The sequence below is a fragment of the Diplotaxodon limnothrissa genome, linkage group LG7, assembly GCF_057381915.1.
Source record: "Diplotaxodon limnothrissa isolate DT_005_m linkage group LG7, D_limnothrissa_male_GT1.1, whole genome shotgun sequence".
Classification (NCBI taxonomy): Eukaryota; Metazoa; Chordata; class Actinopteri; order Cichliformes; family Cichlidae; genus Diplotaxodon; species Diplotaxodon limnothrissa.
Genome location: NC_140602.1, coordinates 1,650,747 through 1,676,788, shown reverse-complemented (window position 1 = coordinate 1,676,788; position 26,042 = coordinate 1,650,747). Strand labels below are relative to the sequence as shown.

Below are 26,042 nucleotides of genomic sequence, written 5' to 3'. Positions count from 1 at the left end.
CATGAAAAAGGGCAGTAATAGCAAAATAGCATAGCCATAAAAGAGTAGCAATTAGGCAAAATTATACTCACCAGTGAAAGGAGAAAAACCTAAAAAGGTCCATCTGTAGACGTGTATTGCTGAAAATCCATCATCTAACCTATTTTAAAAGCTATTTGCAGGCTTTGTCTGATCAACACTTGTGACTCACAAAGCTCATCTGTACTGATGCTTCCAACCACCTGCTTCTAGCAAGAGTGGGACTTATTTATCCTGCCTCTTCCCATGTCTCCTGTTCCCGCCGCTCTTATTTAGCCCACCTCCTTTGCATCTCTCCCACCCTTCCACTTTTCCGTGTCTCAGTCTATAAGGTGGGAATTTGGAAAATCCCAAGGCACTTGAGGAATCCTGCTGGTCTTTGTCTGCTTGGGTTTGTCCCCAAACTGCTTCTCAGACAAAAACTAAAACCTGAGATGTAGTGTTAACAGAGACGCACAGCAAAAGAGGCATTTAGGAAACAAAGAATGAATTGATATCATCTAACAGCCCCACAATGAAGCCACTCCCCCAGCTCTTCTCTCTCACCGTCTATAACCACTCCCTAAAAGTTGAGTATTATACCCCCTGACCCAGTATCATGTTCAGCCGCCTATCAGGTCAGGGGGCAGCTCTCCCGCCCTCTCTTATTACCACCTTTCAACCAGCCCAGTCTTAGCTGAGCTCATACCCCTGCATGACTACTTGTCTGTGGATTTCGTTAATATTTCTTGCTTCACCAGCTCAGCAAAAGCCTATTTGAGTAGACAAACACACACAAAGTGCACATTTTCAGGGAAACACATGATCAGGCGACCACCCGGCCAGTTGCCATGTCTGTACCAAACGCCTGCAAGCCAAGACCAGCCCTCCACAGAAAAGCTTTTAAAACAGTAATGTCATTAGACTCCAAGCGACTTTAAGGAATCTCCATTTTTGGAGCGCAGAGCCTGATCAATAGAGCAGAGTGCAGGAGAATGGCTGCTGGCAGCACTTCCCTCTGCAACAGGACCGGCTTCCCTGGAATTAAGACAATTCTGAAAATCCCATTTTGGAAAGAGGCCTGGCCTCACTTACTCAGCTTCTGTCCCGACTTAAACAAAATATTTTGTCCTCTTGGTTCAGATATATTTAGAACTCCTCACAATGCACACCAACAGTGTCCTTTCTTTAAAATAGCTGCTAAACGTAGACCATCATTACTCTGCAATTACCCACCCAAAGTGCAAACACGCATGGGCTGAAAGCACACCATCCAAGTGGTGTAATAATTAACCGGGAATGAAAAACACCAGAGAAAATGTGGCAAAACACAGAGAGGGAGAAAGGCTTCCAACCCAGGTCCAAACATACCGGACACTTTTTTCTTTAAACAAATGAATTTATCGCTCCACAAGATGATAAAGCAAACTTTGCATATCTCTAACGGTTTTTTCCCCTCCCTTTGCTGTTCTGCTCGAATCGCTAACAAAAGTTTTTTACATCTATCTGCAGCTTTGGCTAAAAATGCACGAGCGCTCCGAGCTGACCGAGAAAGATTTAATTCCACAGTAGCCTTTTCCACAAATCCAGCTTCCTCCTGTGCCAGTCAAACCCAAAGTGGCCATAATGGGCTATGACACACGGCGCCCAAAACATTGTTTCAGAAATAGATCTGGAGGGCCACCGCTCTTGGCGTGTAGCAGCAGGTACCCAACAAAGCCTAAATGTCACCCACATTATACATCGCACGAAGGATGGGAGGGATCGATCAGTCACTGTGTGGTCGCACAGCAAATTAACCTTTAAGTAAAGACGCGATGCTGATGTTTAACCACAGAGCGTCCATAAATGCGCGGTAGCTTTTAACGTGTAGAGTCTTCAGGATAAGCATTGCTCCCATCTAAGAACACTAGACGGCTAACATCGCCAAAGCTAAGACAGCATAGCTGGTCCAGATCTGTGTAGTTTCTCAAAGCTCCCACCAGTGTTTCATTTCCACAGAATGTCCCAGCTGCCACGTATGGCAACATTTACATTATAATGTTGGATACCATTAAAAGGCCAATCGCATATCGCAAAAGAACAATTACTCATGTCAGTTCCTGCATCTGAGAAGAGACGTGACACCCAAAGGAAAAAGGTTTCCGTGCTGGAGAATTTCATGACATGAGAGGCAAAAATTTATTTTTCAGTTTTTTTCGAGTTAAAAAAGAAAAAGAAAAAAGACACATTTTCATGCAAGAAGGAAAACTGAAAGATTTAATGATGCTCTTTTAAACATGGATTTAATTTCAAAGAAATCAGAGCAAGTGTGTAACAATTAAAAAGTTTAAATAAGTAACAGCCAAAAACAGCACTGGTAAAGACTTTGCTTACTGTGTGAACAGACAGAACAGAAAAGCAGCAGAGTAGCGATGGATCCAAACAGATCTGAACTTTATACACTGTATTTAATAAAGTGACGATTCATCCATAGAAAAATGCATCTTAATAAATCCACCATCGAAAACGACCCTGAGACCACCACAAACTGCACAACTGAAACGAGCAGGAAGATCACATCCAGAGTTCAGTTCATATTCTGCAATTACGTTTTTTCTTACATCAAAATCGATTTGCAATCAGAATCAGTCGGCGCCAACCAGCTGGATCCAGTCCGTCCCTCTCCCTGTTTACTTAAGGGCAGTCTGGTCAAGCTGCTGCTGCGGCCGCTCTCGATGTCATTCAGCTGCCTCGATTCTCTCGTCCCAGGGTCGAACTAAATCCACCGTCTGCAGCTGGTCACTGCTCTGGGATGTGCTGTGAGCTTGGAAGGAAGTACGTCCAAGGATGAGGATTATTGCTTTGTTATTTATTGTGCTACTTATCAGTTCATCTGAGGACATGCCTTACTGTGGGCACAAAGTTAGAGCAGAGAATGGGACACAGTACTGGTGAGAGCGACAGATCATTCATAGTTAGGCTTAGTTTTGTAAAAGGACAGAAACACAGCAGCGTTTGGATGGAGAGGCTTCACACGAGTCTAAGTTCAAGAGAGGAATTTCAACCAGGCTGCAAAAAGAGTACTTAAAGCACGCCAGTGCAAAAGTGTAGCAACAGTGGTGTTAGTGAAATTATACCCTTCACCATCTTTCCTTAAAAACAAAGTGTCATCTTCGCATTCATTTACTTTTGTTCTTGAACACGTACAGCACGTGAAGCAGTCTTCCAGGTTGTACTTTTTACAATGACTAGTATCTAAAGTCCAGCTATTGGACAATAACTCTTACTTATATGTTGCTTTGAACCATTACAGATGCATTTCTTGTTTTAGTGGCTAAAGATGCACGCAAGCACAGGATGCAGAAGGAAGGAAGCATTAACTGCTTCTGTAGTGTGCAATTGTTTTTTTAACAGTCAACAAAAAAAGGGAAAGTCCACATACTTAAATGCTGGGATGGAGTCGGTGACGGACTTGCAGGAAGTCGTGGGCTGAGAGACAGAGCACCAGGAAGCTCCTTCCAGCTTTTTCAAAAACTTTGTGGTAGTTTTGCGAGGAACGCCAAGGTCATGAACCTACAGCTGCGGGGATACAGTTAATGCAGCAGTCCACCGAGGACTGACAGACAAAAGGACAGATGGACACCAACAGGTCCATCTCCCTTTTCCAGCTGTTGTAGGAGCAGCAGTGGCCCCAGGGTGTAATGATTAACGCCTCAGTCAAATGCTGCACAAACCAGATGGTAAAGATAGATGAGAAGGGCAAAGTCCCTCGTCTCTGCAGCTCTGCACCCACAGACAAACCATCACTCTCCACATACGATTAATCCTGTGCGCACACAGTGTTTAAATCATTTTTAATAAACATGGAGCCGTAGTCAGGAAGCACTGTGCCGTAAAACTGTAATCACATAGCCTTTTCTGTGCAAACATAAAAGAGCAGCATAAAAACATAATTACACAAAAGGCAGGCTTTTATAGCATCGCTATTTACTTTCCAAACCTTAAATGATGACTAAAGAGCGAGAGGCGACTTCATATATTCTGGGGAGGAAAAAAGAAAAAGAAATGTCCGGCGTCGACTTGACAAGAAAAATATCCCTGCTAACAAAAGAAACATGCAATCAGGCGAAATCTTTCCTTCCTTCGTTCTAATCGTGCCCTCCAAAGTTCAGTCGGGACGCTCGTTATGAAACGAGCTCACAAACAGGACATTGTGCATCAACAATGGTGGACGTTTCTGACAAAAACACTGGTGTGGCGAGAAAACAGGCATCAAAGCACTCACATGCACGCTGACTCAAATCATAAGCTGGCTCTTTTCATAAGGCACAGAGCATCTCACATATCAAAGGTCTCCCTCGAACACTCAATAGCATCCCCTTCAGCTCGCTACATGAAAGAGAACACTGTGGTGTCTTATAATACGCCGTTTTCCCCGTTCACAGGGCCCAACTTCAAACATGGACAAAATCAAGTAGGAAGCCTTTCAGTGTCTCTGTGGAACGGAGTTTCCTGGAAGTTTAAGTCAGAAATTATCAGGAGGCAGCAGGCTCATTCATAATTTGGCACACTAAACGCCTTACTAGACGTGCTCCATATAGACCCGCCATCACACACACACACACACACTCGCCGGGGCTCCTGCTTTGCAGAGTGCGAGTAAGTATCACGAACATCTGGCCAAGCCCTTATCACCATGGGAAAAATGTCTAAGGAGGCTGTGTTATCCCTGCTCCAGGGTCCGATTTAGATTGTGTCTGCGGTTCAGCAGCCATAAACTGTCATAGCTGTGATTCTTGTTAATGGGAATCATGAATAGTGATTGTTAAGCGTTTGTTCGCCTATTTCATGAGAGCTAGACCTGAGGCTGTTTTGCCTTCAATGCCATGCAGCCTCGCTCACGCCTGACCCACGTGGGCAGAACTAAGTCAAGTCAGAAAATGAAATTAAGCTGGCAGAGGAGGCGTTAGAAAGAAATGGCAAACAGACCGGGTGGGTGTCAATATCAGTGACATTCACCTGGACCGAGTGTGTTGGGGGGTTCAGGTAGTTTCATTGGGGCCGAGGTCAATTGCACCAACGAGTTGGGGAATCCTTTTCTTAATGGTACTGCCACGTGAAGACATTCGTGGACTCCTCAGTGAAGACCTTTCATTAAACCGTGGTTTCTCTCCGACTCACATGACACAGGGTGGCAGGTCTACCACCTGAGGTACTAACAGGAAGGTTGGTGGTTCGATCCCAGTCTGCTCCAGTCTGCAGATACTAGCCCCATGTTGCATCTATCGGAGTGTGGATGTTAGTTAGGAAGCACTTTAATAAGAGTAGAAAAAAGTGCTTGGCTGAATGTACAAGTTGTGTAAAGCCCTTTGAGTGCTCAACAGAGTAGAAAAGCACTATATAAGAACCAGCCCATTTACATCACTACAGGATTTATTTATTAGACTTGGCACCTTTGTGATATAATTATAGAAAGTTGTGTTCAGACAAACGACCACCAGCTCAGTGAACAGTTTAAATGATAAATGCAGAAGGTGAAAGAATCTACAGCTGAGCACAAACGTGCATTTCAACATGTGATATAACATGAAGCCGTTTAAAGCAGCGTCGTGCAGACGTACTACGATTCCTCGGACAGGAACCAGGGATTTTTTTAACCTTAATGGCAGAAGATTTGAAGCAGGCTTTCATGTCTGAGTCCTTTTGTCTGATTAGTGCACTCATGCTCCCAACTCCCATTACTACCTGACTCTGACAATACAAGCGATGACTCATTCAGTAGATTAGCAAAGGAAAAAATAATAAAAATATTCGTCAAGCTTCCAAGTGCACCGATTTGTGTTTAATGAGGGGGATCACGACTGTGCACACACTGGTCTTAACTCATCTGTACAGCTGCACCCCACGGTGTCGCACCTCAGCTAACCCCACACACATTATTATTAGATACCACTACAGGCCGACGTAAAGTTCAACGCGATAGAACGAAGCTGGAACTTCCAACATGCAACACAAATTCATAACGTCACATTACAGGCTCGAGTTAAAACTCCAGAGAGTCAGTGCACAGAATTCCTTCATTTCCTAACAAGACTTAATTTCACATCTGCAAGCAGGAACATGAAACCTAGTTTTGACATGCAGACACACAATGCAAGACTTTTACATTAATATTACATGAAAATGTTCCGTCCACAAACATGCACGCACAAAGGTTAAAAGGGTGGTTAGCGCTACGTTGTTGTGTTTCCTGTTCAGCTGACAAAGGATGAGTAACATTACTTTAACATAATGATCATTCCTATCAATCAACAGGATCCGAGACAAAAAGGAAATCTCACTAAGACTCCCACTGGGAAATAGGACCAGTGTCCCAGAAATGAGATGGCCCCATCAGATTAACACAGAGGCCTGAGAGGGGACTGGAGTAACAGAAACAGCTTAGACATGACAGGCAGTTTGTGGTGAAAAATCGCAGGAGGCACAAAAACTGTCCAGCAGTCAATATAATGACATTATGAGAGGACAAAAAAAGGGCTTAAATTTTATCTAATGTTTCACAACATCTCAGGAAAGGGAGGCATCAGGAGAATTGTGCTTTGCCTGCCATATACGAAGCGAGAGCCACAATTAGGTTTCCATAATTCACTAAAAAAAGCCATACAGTTGGCATATTTCACAGTGAATCTGAATGACAAAAATACTGAGCAGCAAATTAGGATTAAAGAGAAAAGCATTTGGCCAAGCAAGCCACTAGAGAACTGAACCAGTGCCAGTGCACCCACACACTCCGGCATGGAGCGATTCCATGCCAGCCCGGAGAGAAGACAGGGAATACTCCTTCCTTTAATCAGACAAGATATTAAAAGAGCATCGATAACCTAGATGCTTGAATTAAATATGTCTTCACCTTCTCAAATCAAGTCAATCCGGCTACACTCCCGAGTGAGGTCACGAGAGGACTCGGATCCTTAGAAGAGGACGATAAAACAAACGTGCTGCAAAAACGTTCCCAGCAACATCCCAGAGGAAGCGGCAGTAATGTGAAACACAGTGAACGGGCTGAATGATAACCATGTCACAAAGGTGACATTCCTAGCTGGAGGGAAAGCCGCCGTCTTTTCTGTAACTCGGGCCCATTAAGGTAGTCTGTATGCGGTCTTTCTTTCTGGCCCGGCTCGCTGGGGAGCACCATTACAGGGAAGCAGTTTGGACTTTGACCCCGGTGCCTGCAGAGAGCTGGGAAACACTTCTGAGCTCCTCTGCTTCCTGTCAGTGAGAGATGCAGGAATCAGACAGGTTCCTTAATATTCAGCCTTTTCCCTGCTGTTAGTGGTTACGGGGGCCTAACGATGTGCATTCCAGCACTTGTGCGATTTTCACAGTCTAGGAGCAGGTGTTGCTTCGCTTTTGATTGGTGGTTGTTGTACTCCAGAGAAACACATACCAAATGAAAGAGGGGGGGAAAAAATCTCACACTTCCCCCTCCCTCCCCATCAACTTTCTTTTGCCATTACCACTTCTCTGCCCCCTCCTGTTTCAACAAATGAGCTCACTGTTTTTACAATGATTAGTACTTAAGGGACTTAGCAGTAAATGTACGAGGTGTAAGTGGTATGAGTGTGAAGACAACTACACAATACACAAATTCATGCAGAGACAAAGAAAATAAGACAAATAAGAGCGCCAGCATGGATCCTGTCAGTGCGGCTTCAGTGACGTGAACCCCCCCCCCCCCCCCCAGGCTATTAGTCCCAACTTAGATGAAGGTTTCAACCAACTTCCTGCAAAATCAAAAGGTTTGTATTTTCCTGTTTATAATGGACAAAACTGAGACAAAGCAAGAACTGGAAACGATCGAAAAACAGTTTGGGATACAAACACACAGAGCTTCAGGCGCTGTAAGCAAACACATCCACATAACAACGCTTTCCCAGAGCGTCTCCTCGGATGTGAGGGACGATTTCAGACTGTACCTGTGACTGCTGGCAGCACACGATGCTTTGAAGAGGACAGAGCTTAAGGGAAACAAAACGCCTTCGAGCAAATGCTTTTCAGACTCAAACCATCAGAAAAAAGGTAGGAAATAAATATATGTATCACACCCACCACATAATCCAGCACTCGTCTTTGAAAGCATATGCAAGAGCTGAAAAGCCAGGTACACACAGGAAGAACAGAAAGCACACCAAGCCGGAGCTAAACAGCCTACGAGCGATTAGAACTGCAAAGCCTTCAGTCTGCCTAAGTAGCTTGGTGTCCTCGACGGTGGGCGATTATCTTGCGCTTGGCTTTGGGGGGATATCAGACTGTCAGGGCGCAGTTAGAGAACAGCCAGCTGGTCGTGGCATGGAGAAGCGTTTCTATCACGGTGGAGCAGATGAGCAAAGCTTTCCTGGGGGAAACAAATAAATAAGAAAGTTGCAAGTACTAAGAATATAACTGCTCTGAGACCAGCCGGTCAACCGTGACGACAGCCTGCCACTGATCGTTAGCAGACAAACTTCTGGGTGATGTCAGTGCAGCAGTAAGAATTTACCGCTACTATTTCACAACCCTTATGTGGCAATAAGCTGCGCACACGTGGACGCAGTTTAATTTGATGCCGTTTTAAAAGCAAAGAAACAGAAATGACGTGTGACAGGATGAAAGAGAAGAGTCCAGTGTCCAAGGCGGAGTGACTACCAGACCTAACGCGCCCAAGAAGCGGAAAGAGGTCTTTGTGTGACGGCAGAGTCACGGTCATGGGTTAGAGCGCTTTAACCTTCTGATCCTCTGCCCTCCTCATGTGGATTCTGAACCTTGAATTTTCTCCAAGAAACCAGACTCACACAACCTCCCAAAAACATGCGAGTGGAAACTTTCAGCACCAAAGAAGTTTACTTGGTATAAAGCGTTGCTTAATTTCCTGGTGCTACATTCCTTAGATAAAGAAATTACTATTAGCGGGCTGTAAAAGTGTGATAACATTGTTCAAACAAAAAAACAAAAAGTCGAGGAATCAAAATCCAATGATGGCTGAAAAACAGGAAACTAAAGAGGAAAGCTCGTGAGGCTTTCAGCCTTAACAGCTGATAAATCAAAGCACACACACGTCTAGTTCCTGAGAGTCACCATCAACAAGCTGATGGCCGCACTGTGGAAAATCCCATCTGTTTCAGGCTGAGAACACTTGTCCATACAAGACTTGTCTTAATATGATAGGGCAGCTTTTAGAGTGCCTTTACGGTCCATGACCTCACTCTGTAGCGCGCGCACACACACGCGACATTAAAAAAGGAGTAACGAGAACAAAACCAAAGCCCAGGAGTCATTCTTTTGAACGTTACCAGCCAATGCCACATCCAGCTGGAATACTTCGTAACTTTCCACACGGCGGTGTCCGCAAACGCCTCCTCCCCCATCCATCCATGTGTCAAAGCAGCGGGGTCTCGTCAACACAGCGCCAAACGCTTACGGCGAAGGTTTTGGTGTAGACACGCAGCGTTGTGTCGGCCGGGGAGAGAGTAAAGTTACTGCCACCACGGCACTTGGCACGGCATCGGTGTCCAGGGAGCCCGGTGGCAAAGTGGCGGTCTGCGACGCAGAGTGGAAAAAACTTCCAGACAGCACCACGCTGCTGAACCCTGGCTAACCGCACACCTTTTAGCCGCAGGCTCGAGCACACACCGCCTCACACCTACCTCCGTTTCCAGGTCAGCTGTATCACGGTCTCCGGCGTGGTACGACTCGGGGACGCTTGGGTCAAATTTTAAAGCCGCTGTCTGCAGTTTCGACGCGGTGAACAACGTTGCAAGGCAGCCACATACAAAGAATAAGTTTCAGCACATAGAGCAGCCGACATGTGATAGATGTGTATCACACACGAAAGCCTTACTGAACACAGACAGAATCGCGCTAACAACTCGTTTGGGTGCAAACTTAACCGTAAGTTCCGCGGAGCTCCGAGAAATCCATGCAGCAACTTGCTCGCTCCCGACAGCCCCTGTTGCTTAACTTGTAGCGAGCCAACTACCCAGCTGTGACAACCTCCGTCAAGCCAGTGGCAGCGACAGCGGTAACTTCCGGTTTGGAACTTCGAAATAAATGTAGCAAAAACTAGAATAACACGTTAATGACAATTTATAAAACAAAAACGCCACACAAAAAGAAGATTTCGTTTATTTTATTTAATCAAAGACCTAAAATAACAAATACATTCTTTGCTGTTATTTTTAAAGCGTTTCACAAGAGATATTCACGTTTTTATTTTTTTAAGCAAAAAAAAAAAGCATCTTCCGGTAGCAGCACCTGTGACGTATGATTTTTCTACTGGCGCTCTCGGGTTTGCTCGTTTTCATGTTCAGCATTTGTCTGTTAGCATTTTCATATCATTAAAATTTCTGTATATAAATTGTATTTAATTTTTGCCATTTCCAACCAACTGTGGAGAAGCCGAGAAGCTGCGTGTAACAGCTGACTTACCCTTTAAATTCAAATTCTGTCACATACGCAGTATGACACGTGGTGCTTATTGCTGTGCAGCAAGAATTGACCGTAAGATAAAGGGTATAGTACAGTAAGTGATATTTATGTAAATTACACCTTTACTTGACTTTTTACTTTTGCAGAGGATTGTATATTACATCATCCATTACCAATCACCGGTAATACCAGTGTAAAATAATATTTCTGATTGTTATCGCATCAAATAATGATGCATTTTTATGCATGTAATTACATGTTTGTGACTGTACACACACTTTGTACAGCAATTTGGGCAACGTTGTATTTGAAAGCTCATTTAAAAATACATTTTATTTGCTTACTGAATGTATGCAAAAGTACTTTCAGCAGTTCTCTCATTTCTGTGCCTGGACTCTATAGACACACACACACACACACACACACACACACACACACACACACACACACACACACACACACACTTGCTTGAGTGTGTAAATTTTCATGCATTTTAAGCTTGTGCACAATCAAAGCCTCCAAGACCAATCCTGAGAATGCTGAACACTTTGCAACACATATTCTTACAGCTTTGTGGCTTCTCAGCCTGGCTGCATGATAAAAACAGTTGCAAGTTTCAACACAGCGCCATTCAAAAATCTCATAACTCTCTCTGGGCACAGCTGATTGCTACACTGTCAACTCTTTTAATCAGCCTAATGCCACCACTGAATGCCGCAGTGGCAAACTTTGTGAGAAACTAAATGGATTATCTGTCTGAAATGGCTTGTAGGCCAACCATTAGACGTGAAGGAATGTAATTCCAATGAATGACATGGATTATTAACTTTAGGGAGATTAGGTCCCCGTGGATAACCAATCAAGAGTAAATACAGCCTGGAGACGAACTCACTAGAAGTGCATCAGTTCTGGCAGACGGGTGGGGGCACAGAAAAACTAATCCTCCAGTGCTGAAGTCTGTCAGAGGCTTATGAGGAATACACCACATCAGTGTAGAGTGTTACTTTATTAAAACATAAAAAAATGTACACAGATAAAGTAAATATACAGAGTGCACATCTAAGTGTTTAACATAAAATACAACCGAGCTGTACTTTCAGTGCCGTTTCCCTCACTTAGAATAGATTGAGATGAATTTCAATAGGCAAAACGTTTCCTCCGATAAGCAAAGCGTTCAAGTACAGTTACTCTTTTTCACATTTTTGTCTTTAGGAACAGTGCCATCTACTGTTACGCAGGTGAGGGGGGAGGGGGACCGTACACATTCACACTCCCACAGAGAGTTAGCGGCAGTCGCCTCAACTGTCTGCAATGCAGTACAAAATCACAAGCACACCGCTCATATGAGCAGCAATGCAATTTGTCACTAGGACTAAAAGAGCCAAGTCCATGTCACTGAAGCCACAGCACCACGACATCATGCTGCTAAATCTCACTCGATGGCTGAACTGTAAGATCGTCTGTCACCACAAGAAATTCTTTAAGAATTAAATATGACAACAGCAAAACTAGCATTCAAGTTTGAGCCCAGATTGGTGATTTTTTCCTGCAATAATCAACATACTGTAAAAAGAAAAAAGTAAAGATATGACAACATGAAGAGTCACAAGTTTTTTACCGTTCAGCCCACTTTACACATTTGGTTGTCTCGTTTTTACCGACTTCAAGCAGCTGAATGTGAACAAAGTTGCAGCTTTAAAGGAAAGTGTCTGCAGTGCTGGCAGCTAATGTAATAAAACGCTGTCACCAGAACCACACCCTGGAGACTAAATGATAACTGCAGCAGCTGTTTTAGCATGCCAGTGAATCCAGTCCTCTTCCAGTCAGAGTGAGTAGCTTTGGAAGGTGCAATAATAGGATAGTTCATCAATTCTTTTGCACTGAATGCCACCATAACTTAATTGTTTTTAAACAAATGGAAGTTATCTATGTCACAAAGTTTCTATATTCATCCTAGTTTAATAAAAACAACACAAAAACCCAAGACTTTACTTGTCTTCATTTGCCCGAATGACCTGAGGTGCAACCAATCAGTGCTTGGAGGTGAGAGTAAGGGTGGAGGAGACGCGGAAGATCTGCGGCAGCATGTTGCTCAACTGGTAGAACATTTCCTCTGAGATAGTCTGTCAGTACAAAGAGACACACAGAGGGGTGACCAGGGTTAGTGGGCGGTTTGCACGGAAACATCTTCTCTCCCCGTGCTGTGATAATGGAAAGATGCTGTTTAAAGTCCTCAAAAAACAAAAGTACAGCTGAACTCTTGGCGTCCAGTCAAGTATTAACAGCCTCTGTGGCGTCCTGAAATGAAGTGAGCTCAGCAGCTGTGACTGGAACAGGGGACTCTAAGCACTGCCACCCGTCAAGTAAGAATGTTAAGTAATCCTAAAGCAGAAGCAGTCCCGCAAACACATGGCTTATATCGCAGACAACAATGTCGTTTCAGAAGCTGCTATTTTGAATGGTGTCTGAGCATGTAGCTGACAGGAAGCCGGTACAGTCAGAGTCCTTTGATGCCACTCGTTTTATCATCTTATCCTGTCAGCGGGAGCTCATTCTATAGGATCCACCGCCTTCCTGACAAACCGCAAAAACTCTGCACGTATAGCTTCGCAAATAGTAACGGCCGTGATTCATCCTGCACGGCAAGCTTAAATCAAAATATAACAGAAAACCTCGCTTCAAAGTTAACCCCGAATCTTTTTCCCTTTCCTTTATAACAAATTAACATAAGACCTGGATTTCCAACAAAGTGAAAGTGATTACACCTCAGTGTTGGCAAGCTGCACACTAATCCCATTGCTTATCACACATTTATGTGATTGAGTCTCTGAGCTTTCTTTTATCACAGCAGTGCAAATATGGAGCTAAAATATCCTAAAGCTCTGTAATCTATGATTTATGGCACGCTTTTCAAGCAGTCAACTCTTCGTAGTGTGCACTCGGAGACATGCACTGCAAGGCCAGGTGTGCCTTTTGTTACATTATGTACGTGCGAGGCCTTAAGTATACAATTCTTTAAAAGAAGCATGAAGCATTGCCGGAAGGCAGTCACTCAGAGAACAGCGGTGTATCCACAGGTACACGTTTTGAAGCCTGAATAACTGATCTCACCTTTGGCACTAGAAACTGGACTGTGCGTGATACACCGCCGTCCCACGAGGCCATTTCCATCATAAAACCTGCAAAGAAAATTTAGCATGAATATCACCATTCATTCTTACATTGCTGCATGCAATGTTAAGTGCAATTATTGTGTATTAATACATAATAAAGTAACACAGTATTAAGGATTCTGTATATTTATGTTTGACAGACGGTTGAACAAACAAGAAAAAACCCACCAAATGACCAACAACAGCTATGCATAACATCCATGTTACCTTTGACACATTTGAATACGAGCTCCGCCCTTTTAAGACACCACGGTATGGTCATCTCCTGCAATGAACAGAGAAGGAAGGTTGGTGTGAAATGAGACACACGGCGGTGAACTCAGACTGACGTACGACTTCATTTCAAAGACTTCATGTAGCACCACCATCACCTGCAGCGTACGAGCTCCACAGACCAAACAGGAAAAATAATGTGATCAGTTTTTGTAATGTGAAACAATGTTTCAAAAGACGTTTTGGCATCTTCTTTCATTTCTTTCAAATTTGTAACATTTTTAACGTTCTCGTATTACTTATATCTGTGCTACAGTTCAAACATGATAAGAGAAAGAAAAGCAAACGAGTTGGTGGTGAATGATGTTACGGGTTAAAGTCACAGAACATTAGTACACAGATACTGTTTCTACAATATTACTCCACACAGAGCTGAATGCCGTCCTACACACTACAGAGCAGAGAGAACCTGTTATATGATGCGTCTTTGTGTCAAATCCAAAGCTTCTTATTAGGCAACTATGTCTAAACTGATGTTGTCAAAATGTTCTTTGTGCTAAATCAAACACTTCTATTTCCTTTCAGCTTTGAGTGTACTCCGCTGCAGTTTGTGCACAGTGATCTCATCTTGCAAACTACCTGTTCTCACTGCAAGGAGTGTAACAGAGAGTCTTTGCCACAACGCACACTCTTGTTTACTTGTACGTTTTGTATTTGGATAAGCTGCACAGGCTTTACTGAGGGATTTCTGAATATTCATTCAGCTTTTTGGTAGGACTGAAGCGTAAACAGGAGCACTGAAGGCGACTGTGGCGTTTGCCAAACAGTTTGAGGCAAGAACAAAAGTGTTTCTTACAGCCAGGAAAATGAACACAGCAGTCGTGAAACAGTCAACGTCTGCAAAGTGGCTCCAAATGAACCCAGTTTTCAGTTTTATCTGCACAAACCTTTAACCATATATTATAGTGACACTGAGCATTTATTATGTGAACCTCTTTCCTCAAACTTCAAAGGAAAAAGAAAAACCAAAATAAGAACAAGAGCAACAGCCGTGCTGGATTTGGACTGTGGTCTGTAGTTCATGTAGACAAACTAAACCAGTTGTTGTAACACTACAATAGACTTGTACAAACAGGCAAACATCTGTGCTCAAAAGGGAAATGCCTGAAAAAGAAGCTGGCAGATGGAAAGTTTTGAAATGAGAAGCCTTCAATCAAGTATCCTCTGCTTCTCGAGGCTTCCAGAGCTCCAAAACTTTAGTTTTATGAATCTAAAGACTGTTGATTAGGCAGCAGAAGAAAAATTAGGCATCTATAAAGAGGCTTGTTGAACTGATTATGTTATTATTGGTAACATTACTCAGTTAAATAACCAACAAAGGACATCTAATGTGATTAAAAACAAAGAAACAAATGTAACAGACTAAATACAAGAAGTTTCACAGGAAAATACTAGAAGTGTCCGCTCGCTTCACGTCGAGGCTTTTTCTGTTATTGACCCAAACATGTGAGCACTGACTGTCGCTGTGCGTATGTGCTCTGTACGATCGGTGACCCAAATAAAGTTGTAGTCTGAATCTACAGTTCGTGTCCAACGAGTCAGACGTTACCGTACAGGAATAAGCACAAGCTTAAAGTCAGTCTGGGTGCTGACAGTCGGGAAAGTTGCACAGCCATCAGGTTTTGGGGTTTGACGCAAGTGCAAGACCACAGACGAACCTCACAGTTTGTGACGTACCCTGTTACAACATCACTGAGTAACAATGCACTCATAGCAGTTTTTCTGGGAACCGATCCTGATTACTCAAAACCCCTTTTGCTTCCCCCCCACCTGTATCAAATAGCTGACAGTAGAGCTTCAAACAGGTAACACAAGAAAAGAAAGAAGGCAATAAAGCACGAATCCAAGACCAGAGTCATCGAATAACGAACGTTTCAGCCCCAGCCGGCTGAACTCAAACGCCTCCCATCAACATCGGCCGCTTTGAAAACGTTTCTCAGCACCATTAATCACTAAAGTTTCAATTCTCTACTTTTTAATACAACTGAATCATTAACGTTCAATCACAGGTATGACAGTTTGAAGAGTTTATTACAGTCTAATAATACAAGTACAAATAGTCAGGTTGATCTAACAGGAATACTCCAAATGAGACTTTTTTTCTACTTGCCCAAACTAAACCATCAAACATCCACGGCAACCCTGAAACGTCTAATAACCCAACAATGGATCTGTCCGGCTCAACCATTTACCCGTACTGTACTTCCTGATCCTTTCTCTATTTGGAGAAATCTGATCAGTTTGTGTACTCGTGCAGTTTATGGGGAAAAAGCAGATTCTGTGAAGGCACAATACCTGGACGTCTGCTGGTCCAATAAACTTGCAGTCATTTGCTCCACTAAGATTATTATATTACAATATGCAGTTTACAAGCGTTTATTCTTGCAGCTGCACTCATGCAAGCATTGAGAGCGTCTTCTTACCTCGGACATGTCGTGGACGAGCAGCAGAGGGATGGTAACGGTGGTGATGTCGTGAGTGCAGCACACCTTGAGGATGTTTCTCAAGCCCATGATGGCTGGGTCCCGGGCAGTGATGTTCCCTGATCGGACGTTGTCATCCACACACAGATGGAAGACGGCGTGGACCTCCGACAGGTTGGAGTGCCGCGTGATATAGAACTCACCTTTAGGAAGGGATGTCGCCGACAGAGTTAAAATATAAAATGATGCTCTAGAAATAATCTGCTGGATAATCACAAACTGTTTTCTTAATACCTGGTAAGATATTCGAGGGATTTCTTTCAACATTTTTGCTCTTATCATCACCGCCGTTCTTTTGAGTCTCTGTAAGGATACAGGATTGCAGAATAAAGCACAAATCAGCAGGAACAATGCTCATCACACTATGTCAAAGGGACAAAAAGTGTTAGCAGTGGATCTGTGACAGGCTTGGAAGCCAGTGGGCCTGTATGTGTACACCTCTACTCAGTAAATCACTTATGCTGTGATAAAATCAACATCTTCTATTTCCTGACAGCTTAATCCCGCTCTCATACTGCTAGCATAACACTGAAATGTCCCAGCTCCACGAGGAGCCTGTCAGTGTGAGCTTCGTGTAAAAGCCAGACTCGTACAGGCAAGTATACGCGTTTACTTGCCTCCTATAACTTTTATTTTATTGTTTGTTTGAGAAAGGCTTGAATTTTACTCATATGTTATATTATGGTATTAAAACAGGAGATAAACATCTTGTTTTCCTGAAGAATGGCTGAAACTATAAAAAACCAACCATAGCATCAAGAATAATCAAATTTATTCCCCAAGATTTCGGGACCTCCAGGCTGAGCGAAATGTCTCACCAGGCTGGTCTTTGTGCTTGCTGCTCCGCTGGGCTCTGGCGTACAGCACCACCTGCTGCACCTCCTCCAGCTGCTCTTCTAGGCAGGGGAAGTGGAAGTCTGTGCACTCCTTTGCCACAGTTGCAAAGTCTGTGGGTTGACATAGAGCAGGCCCCAGATGAACTCAAACACAGTGGAACCAAATGACTGCTTAGCCTCAAGTTCAAACTTAAAGTTAAATGAAACCCACAGTAAGTGAATAAAACACTTAAAGTTTGGCTTCTCCCAGTAAAAGAAAAGAGAAGGTAAACAGAAACAAAATATCCACGTTACAGCCAAAAACCACTCTTTGCAGGTAAAAGCAGGAATCAACATACATATATGTAGCTACATTATACACCGCGTGCTCCCTGACCTCTCTTGATGCCACTGTAGGAGTTGACCCTGTTATCGACCAGGAGCACCAGACCGCACAGTGAGAAGGAGTACAGCGAAAGAGCCGTCTGCAGCCGCCGCAGCTTGGCTCCGCTGCTGCCGTGTCGTCTGTGTTTGCAGAAATCCAGCACATCTGCTCGGACCAGTCGCAGGTTGTGCATCGTCTTTAGCTGCGCTCCTGCAAATTTTTATTGTGTTAACTGTAACAGCGATCCCTGATCTGCGCACAAATACTGGGGAAGCATGTGAAGTACCTAAGTGTATGGTGAAACTCTCCTCCAGCTGAGGCTGTTCCTCGAACATCCTGGCACCCAAATCTGCGGCTTCTGACAGCTGGCTGGGCTGCACCTTAATCTCCTCGCTGGAAAATTGAGAGGGACGAGAAACCAACCCTTAGCACGTCTGCGGATTCAAGGAAATCATTTTATGGAACCGACGGTTATAAAAAGCTTGAGCTTTAGTTGCAGCTGAGGTTTAGTGGGCGAGTGGGCGTGGGTTATACAGGTTAGTAAAGTGAAGAGTTTGATCCCAGGATCTGCTAAAAAAGTTACTTCTGCCGTGGCAGGTAAACGCACACCTTAGCCTTGTTTATCAAGTTTAAGAAATATATTCTAGAAACAGACCCACGAGTGACACGTGCATTGCATTAACTATTCTCACCAGTGTCCGGTGTAAAATTTCATAAACCAGCATTAAACCCAGGAAATCAGCCTGTTTAACCAGTGTTATTATCACAGCACATATCAGATAATGATGCTGCACTCACTGCAGGTTTTCTCCTTTAAAGGAAAGAGTAAGACTCAGCAGCTGACTCTGGTGTTTATCATCTCGAATCGACTGTTTTTGGTAAATGGCCTGTATTTGTATAGCGCTTTACTAAGGACCTCAAAGCGCTTTACACATCCAGTCATCCACACACTGGTGATGGCAGCTACGTTGTAGCCACAGCCACCCTGGGGCGCACTGACAGAGGCGAGGCTGCCGGACACTGGCGCCACCGGGCCCTCTGACCACCACCAGTAGGCAACGGGTGAAGTGTCTTGCCCAAGGACCCTTCCGATTACAAGGCAAACCCCCAACTCTTGAGCCACGATTTTGTTGTACCTCGAAATCCATGAGAGTATTGTCACACACCTGAAAAGGCTAGCTCGGGTAAATGCGAGCAGAAAGTGAGGTTTCATATATCAAAGAACAAACACAAAGACAGGCTGCACTGCAGTGTGCACACACAGATACACAGAGAAGAACTCACTTTATTTTGCTGCTGTTGTTGGATTTCTGCAGGTCCTGGTGCAGTTTGACCACCCAGTCTTGGTATTCATGCTTCTGAATGCCCGTCACTTGTTTAAGCTCGCTTGCCCACTTGTTTTCGAGTACCTGTTCATCGATGACAATGTCAAACATTCAGGGCTTTAAACAAAAAGCTTACTTGAAAAACAAACCACCTGTATCTCCTGAAATGTCACAGGTGAAATCATCTTTTTTTAACCAACACTTCTATTAACACTGAGACAAACTTCCTTTCAAGCTTCCTTTCACCTGTTGTGCATCAAAGTGTTGAGAAGCTACTGCGTTCACATCCTGGTCACTGAGTGTGTTTCCCAGCTCATGCATGACTTTGTCCATTTCTGCCGCTTGCCTACAAAACAGGAAAGCATTTATTGATTTTTAACAGATTGTTGGGAAAGTACATAAACATTCATAAAACATGATAAAAATTATCTCTGTGGTAGGAAACAGATATTAAATCATCTTAAGTGTGGTTGCTTAAAGGGAAAAAAAAAGATCTGACCTAATTTTAGTCCATGGAAGAAATTTGAGATGATGATCTATTTGATAATAGTTGTGTAAGAGGGGAGGGCTGAGAACTAACATTGGCCAACAAACTAAAGGCAAAACTGTTGGCAATAAATATTTAGAAATAAGACAGAAAAACATGTTCAGGAAATCCAAAGATCCCAATCAAATGCTGCCTAACACCAACCTCTCCTGAAGCTTCTTAATCTCCATGTCTCTCTCACTGATGAGCTCAGAGATGCTAACAAAGTAGTTGTGCTCCAGGTTGAGCAGCGTATCTGAGGCGGGGGAGTGGATCAGTTCATGGTACACATTGGCAAAGTCCTCATCCCAGCTGGGCTCTTCAGGCCGCGCATGTTCCAGCGTCGTCTACAACAGTGACGGCAGGAAGCAAAACATCTTCTTGTGAAACGACAGTTGTAAGCAGTTAAAGAAGGGTGGAGGTACAGTGCTTAACCATGATCAGACTGTGAACAAGAACAGTAAGCAAGCAGCTTATTTTCAGCACAAGTAGCCAAACAAAGAAGGCAAAATACAGAGTCGCAGTTTCTGTGTTATGACCTGCAAAACATACGAGGCCAGTTGACCCAGTAAATGCAAAATAACAGCACTCTTCAGTGTGAACACCCCTCATTTACACAGGCTCGAGAATGTTTAGGCAACAAACTCCGTGCAAGCGGGACTGCAGGCAAACTGCTAAATGTGCGAGTGCAGCGGGAGCTGATCTCAGCGGCCTTCCTTAAACATGAAGCGAGGCATTTGGGTTTAAATAAATGTCTCAGTGAACACACCATACACGATTTCATTAGGAAACCACAAAGTCTGCTTCTCACAATTGTGTTTGTTTGTATTTATCCACAGCACAAAAGTAATGACTCAATTCTCGGGCATGTGAATATATCCCATCTCTGGTGGGAAATGCATCAAAGTAACCAAGTAAAATGCTTGCGAGAGACATTAAACACAGCGTGAGGGCTCATGTAATGAGATTTTTTTTGTTTGTTTGTTTGGGGGTTTTTCTTCGAGGGGTCCAGAACTCATGAATAATCAATTACTGCTCCAGTTCTGTTTAAATGACTTTAATGATCCATGACCGCTCCAAAGTTAGTGAGAGTGTTCAAGGACGCTGCTGTGCTGCTGCAGAAACATGGAGCTGTATTTATCAGGGTCTGTTAGGCAGCCAGCGCATGAAATGTATTTTTGGAATACCTGCCAAGCTTAAAAAGCACCGTCCATAATATTAACAGATATTTTTAACAGAAACATTTGTCCACACAGTTTTACAAATTTCTGTATTGAATCTAATCTGTTTCCTGTGTCACTGAATGAGACAGTTGCAGCACGATTCCTTATTCTAACGGCCACATGGCATTTTGAAGTTACAGTTTAAACACACAGTGTTATATAACAATAGCGACGCTTATGGAAGATGTTTTCTGTAACTAAGGCTACGTTCACTCTGCAGGTCTTAATGCTCAACTCCAATTTTCTGATCAAATCAGATTTTTTTGTCTGCTTGTTCACACGACAAATAAAATGCGACAGCAAACGTGCTCCAGTGTGAACGCTCAAAGCGGCCGCGTGCGCAAAAGAAGACGTCACACACGACGCGCTCTGTTTAGACCCAGAGCAACAGTATTGTTTGACTGATGGCCTTAATATAAAGACTTGTTTCGTACTCTACGTTTCCCACTTTTGCTTTAAGTTATAAAGTTATTTTGTTATTTACATTTGGCCTAATAATGACCCTGATTGCTGTGTTAGAGGAGCGCTGCTTCTAGCTGCAGATTTCTGTCAGACTCTGCAGAGTATACAGAACAAATAAAATGTTCACGTTGTCTTCCCAACAGTTTCACTGACATCTACACCGGATGGTCAGGAAGCGTTCGCGATGTCTTCTCCGGCGCTGATAATGGCGTCTGTCTTGTGTCAGTGACGTAAAAGACGGATTTAATGCGACATGACCATCAAACAGCAGTCGCTTTCTGAAACATCAGATATGTATCGGATTCAGGACCACATACCAAAGTGACCCAGATCGGCTTTGAAAATATCGGATTTGTGCCGTTCACACTGTCACACCATGATCGGACAGATGGTCGCAGAGGGTCAGAAAAGTCGGCTTTGATGCGCTTTCGCCTGCAGTGTGAACGTAGCCTTAGTTATGGTTAGTTATAGTTAGGCACCAAACAAGACTTTACTTTAAGACAAATGATTTGTAACTGTTAATAAAATATCGTGTGTGAAGTTAAATGTTTTTCATTAAAATTATACATCCTTCAGCCTAAAATAGATAACATTAGAAACAGAAACTTGCTGTAAGGTTGTACAAACAACTAAGGCAGTAAAACTTATAATCCAGCCTCAGCCTCCTAGAAGAGCCACCTATGGTTTATATTTGAAAGGTGATTTTCAGAAAGGTTGACCTCTGAACTATCCATTCTCTTAACCACTTATCCAAAATATCTTGGCTGTCACAGAGTAAGCGGAGGGGTGCATGCTGGGCGCTGTACTTCAGCATATCCAAAGGATCTTTCAGTTATCTTGTTTCAGATAGTCTAACAACAGCAATCAGGCTAAGCGGTCACATAAAGCGGGTTATCTACTCAATAAGTTAACCAAGGATTTATCAACCTAGCTACGATTGCATTAACACAGAAAGGGCGACACTGACAGCATCTGATCGATTACAAACATATTCAAGTTTGCTAAGGAAGATAAAACTATAACATTAGAAAACTATGAAAAGGTTAAACACATAATACAGACTAAATATAACATTTAGGGGTGCAACGATATTCGTATCGATATTGAACCGTTCGATACAGTGCTTTCGGTTCGGTACGCATATGTATGAACAATACAACATTTGTAATTTATTTTATCAACTTTCCTTCTGACGATGCTGTCTGTGTTGAGCGCTCAGTGAATCTGTGTTCAACTACTCCGCCTAGGCTGCACTGTCGAGCGCAGATCCACTGAGCGCTCAACACAGACAGCATAGTCAGAAGGAAGAGCGCAGGGCAAGCTAGCGAGACAGAAGCTAAGCTCTCCTTGCAACATGGCAAACTGAACCTCCCCCACCCTCATTCAGATCTGGCCTTTGGAACTATTTTGGTTTTCATGTGACGTATGACCCTGAAGGTAAGCGAGTCATGGACTAAAGTAAAACAGTATGTTGGATGTGCCATGCAATGCTTAATTACATTGGTGTGAACTAGTGTGTTAGCGCAGTTAGCTCGTTAACGTGTTGGCCGTCTAGCCCCATGCACGGAGCGATCGGCGGTAGCTCGTTAACGGAGATTTGCCGTGTTGTGGCGTTAAGGTCATTTCAACGAGATTAACCTGAAAGCACTAGTGGGAACACAACGAATATGACTGCACATTTACGCCGACATCATCCTAGTGCAAAGACAAGTGGAAGCAGACAAAAAAAGCAAGCATGCTACTAACTTTAGCCGAGTCATTTAGACAGCTGTTAGCACATGATTCTCCTTATGCTGCTGAGAATATAGCCCAGAAGAAGCGGATAGTATAGCTTTTATTTTGGAAAGAGCCATTTCTCTGTAATAAACTCTCTTTTCCAAAGATGAGTGATTCCTCAATCAGATACAGGGCTCGCAAGATCGCTAGCCCGACGTCCTGGAGCTAGCGATTTTTCCAGTCGGGCTACCAAAATCTATCTCTTCCCTGCCCGTCGGGCTATTGTAGGAAAAATATATGTCAATGCTTTTGCATTCTTTCAGAAATGTAGCTGGGTAATTATGTCATTGGCATCGGTGAGCCACTGTCAATATGTGACATATTGAAGTCGCGTTTGAATTTGCGCTTGTTTTTTTGCTTTCACTTTGCAATCGTGCGAACTGTGTATAGAGAGCGACAGCACTGATCTGTGAGTGATGATAATTTGTGCACCAATTCCTCTGACATCGTCTTATTAATCGTTAGCTTACTATGCAAACATGACAAGTGAAATCTCCCGCAGCTTAAACATGTGAGAGGTTGATCGCGCAGAGAATCGCTGAGCTTATGTGAGTGCGTGTGTAAAAGCAGCAGGATATATATTTTAGTTCTGCTGAGCCAAATAAGACAGGTCAGGGTGAAGAAGTGACAGCCAAAGAAAAGCTTACCACAAAACGGAGAAGTTATGACAAATCAGACTATAAGGCAAAAAGAAAGTGCAGCTTTATGGTTTCATGGACAAAAGAATTTCTGTGGCTGCAATATGACGAGCTAAATAACCAGGGCTGCACATAAGTGGTCCGCAGGTGCGCATTCGCTGTCAAAATAAAAAACACGCACAAGGGTTAGGGTTAAATTTAAAAACTGTACTTTTGAGTTAAAATATATATTTATAATTTTAATAAATGACAAATAAAAAATGCATGAACATTTTTTTGTATCGAAAAAATATCGAACCGTGACACCAAAGTATCGAACCGAACCGAACCGTGAATTTTGTGTATCGTTGCACCCCTAATAACATTCATATTTAAAAGAATTAATCAAGGAAGTTACATCTAAGAATCTATGATTCTTACTGATGCCAATCAGAGAAAGGCAAAAACTTTAAGACACTCCCACTCTCCATCCAAAGGGATCTTTCAGAAATTTCTGGAGAACCGATTAGTCAGTAAGAGGTGATCGTGTACCTGCTGATCTCTAATCTATAGCATAACCTGCTCCAGAGCATGTTAGGTTTTCAAGCGTTGCCCCACTGGTAAGAAGTGAACCACCTCCTTAATTCTGAAAACTCAGGGTTCACCGTTAAGGTGCATGGATACAGCGAATTCCTGCTGTGTGGTACCAGGCGTCTGGACAGGTCACCAGTTCATCACAGGGTGGACGCACAGAGACAGACACCCACTCCACACTCACATTCACACCTACTTTTCCTGACGTGCACGTCTTTGGACTTTGGGCCCCAAGCAAACACACAGAAAGGCCCCAGGTGGCTGATGGATTCGAACCCAGGCCCTAGTTCACACAGTGCTGTGTTTAACACGATAAAAGCACAATGAAATGCGTTATTACCTCCACGTAAGACCTGGTCCATGCACTGGTGAGCTTGTTTACATCTACGTCTCCTGTCGTGAGTCTTTGCAGTGCCAGCTCTGCCTCTCTGTCATAATCCAGAATCGTCTCCTTCTCAACGAAACTGGAAAGTGAGTTTTTCAGTTCTAGAGCAACAAAGGACACAAAGTAGATATTTAAAAAAAGAAAGTCTTTCAGGTCTGTGCAAGCAAAGTGGAAAGTGCAACTCTGTAGCTTTGTACAAGAAATGTAACAAGCTCCTGTAATCGAATGCTTTAGTGCAGCTTCTAGCTGTCTTATGTTACAGTTAGGGCCGTGGTTATACTCAGGGAAGGGGAAAGAATAACAATCTCACCACTTTCTAAGTAGCAGGGTATTTTGTGCAGCAGCATCAGGCGTCCGTGAAGGTCACTGATGTTCTCCTGCACAGGAAGCTGCAGGGGCACTTTAAGGACACAGTTGTGTTTACCTGCCCTGAACTCGAACACAAACTCCTTCTCAGTATTGCTGCTTGCCTTGGCTTTGTTCTTCTTCATGGTCACAGCTGAAAAAACAAAACAAGATAGCAGAAAACCATGAATGAATTCAAGCCTCCGGTGCTGCGCCACTTTTACACTGTCGCATCAAATCTGTGACACAACCGATGTTTGCGCACAAAAACACGGTATTCACGAGCTACAACAAAGGCCGTAAATATTTGTAACTTAATCCCTGCTAAATAGCTGCTCAGTTTGTTAACGTGAATCTCAACGTTGGCTAGCAGTGCGGCTAACAACTTAAAGTACCACATATCTAACAATAAATAAATAAACAGAATAAAAATAACAAAACACAAATCTGACAAGACGGCCACAGTATTATTTTTTCAATATCATGTGATGAACATAAAACCTTTCTAAAACTCAAAATTACCTGCGTCTGGATGAATGTAATAATGGTATTTCCTGTAGCCTTCCTGTTTATCGTTGAGCTCGCAGTCAGCTGACTGCATGTGACAGCAGAAGCAGATTCGCGGCGCAGAAGCTCGGGGGTTATTTTTATAATTTTTTATATTTCAACTCTGGGTCACCACTGATAACACATTTGTATGCAGCTCTGATAAAATTTAATTTTTGTATATTTTTTAGTGTTGGACTTTTTAAAAACCGTCACGAATCTGCTGACTTGAAAGATTTAACTTATTGGGATTTTTTCCCTTGGGCACTAGCTCCCCCTGCTGGTTTAAAATAGTGTCGGCTGGATGGCGTGGTTATATATCAGCTGCCAAAAGGAATCTATTATTTCTCTTAACAATAATTCCAAGAAGAATAATTATTTATATAATATTCAGTATATTAATATTTATTGAGCTATTCAGAGGTGGACTGACTGGTGTGTTTCAGATCATTGTTCCCCTGCGAATTCCAACTGCGCTTGAGCTTCATAACATGAACCGACGGGCAAACACTTTTCCTCGGTATTTTCTGTTAGGGAGAGAATTTATTGTTCCATCACTTACAGCAAGTAATTCAGGTCCCGAAGCAGCAAAGCAGCTTCAGACCAACAGACTACCACCACCACGCTTAATGGGTGGTATGATGATCTCTTTTATGATCCAAACCTTCCAA

The 26,042-nt window shown here is 43.2% G+C and overlaps 2 protein-coding genes across 5 annotated transcripts in view; both read right to left on the bottom strand.

The window, feature by feature from the left end:
* The window catches only part of LOC146627529 (solute carrier family 45 member 3), a 50,114-nt gene extending 40,144 nt beyond the window's left edge, over window positions 1-9,970 (bottom strand). The window contains exons 1-2 of one of the 4 annotated variants that reach the window (XM_085358984.1): window positions 3,422-9,970; window positions 2,601-2,803 (exon numbers count right to left, since the gene is read on the bottom strand). The gene's annotated coding sequence lies outside the window, so the exon portion shown is untranslated. Of the gene's footprint in view, window positions 1-71 lie in introns of all 4 variants that reach the window. The other 3 variants (XM_085358983.1, XM_085358985.1, XM_085358986.1) reach the window with 3 other exon arrangements.
* A 2,105-nt stretch (window positions 9,971-12,075) lies between these two features.
* ferry3 (FERRY endosomal RAB5 effector complex subunit 3) lies at window positions 12,076-25,400 on the bottom strand. Its single transcript, XM_085358987.1, has 14 exons — window positions 25,348-25,400; window positions 24,791-24,979; window positions 24,436-24,581; window positions 19,589-19,770; window positions 19,144-19,243; window positions 18,857-18,981; window positions 17,859-17,965; window positions 17,585-17,782; window positions 17,191-17,319; window positions 16,607-16,675; window positions 16,313-16,515; window positions 13,824-13,881; window positions 13,555-13,622; window positions 12,076-12,566 (listed from the first exon to the last, which is right to left on the bottom strand). The coding sequence occupies exons 2-14, from the start codon at window positions 24,969-24,971 to the stop codon at window positions 12,474-12,476; spliced, it is 1,659 nt and encodes a 552-aa protein (XP_085215113.1). The 5' UTR covers window positions 24,972-24,979; window positions 25,348-25,400; the 3' UTR covers window positions 12,076-12,473.
* Between the last annotated feature and the right edge of the window lie 642 nt (window positions 25,401-26,042).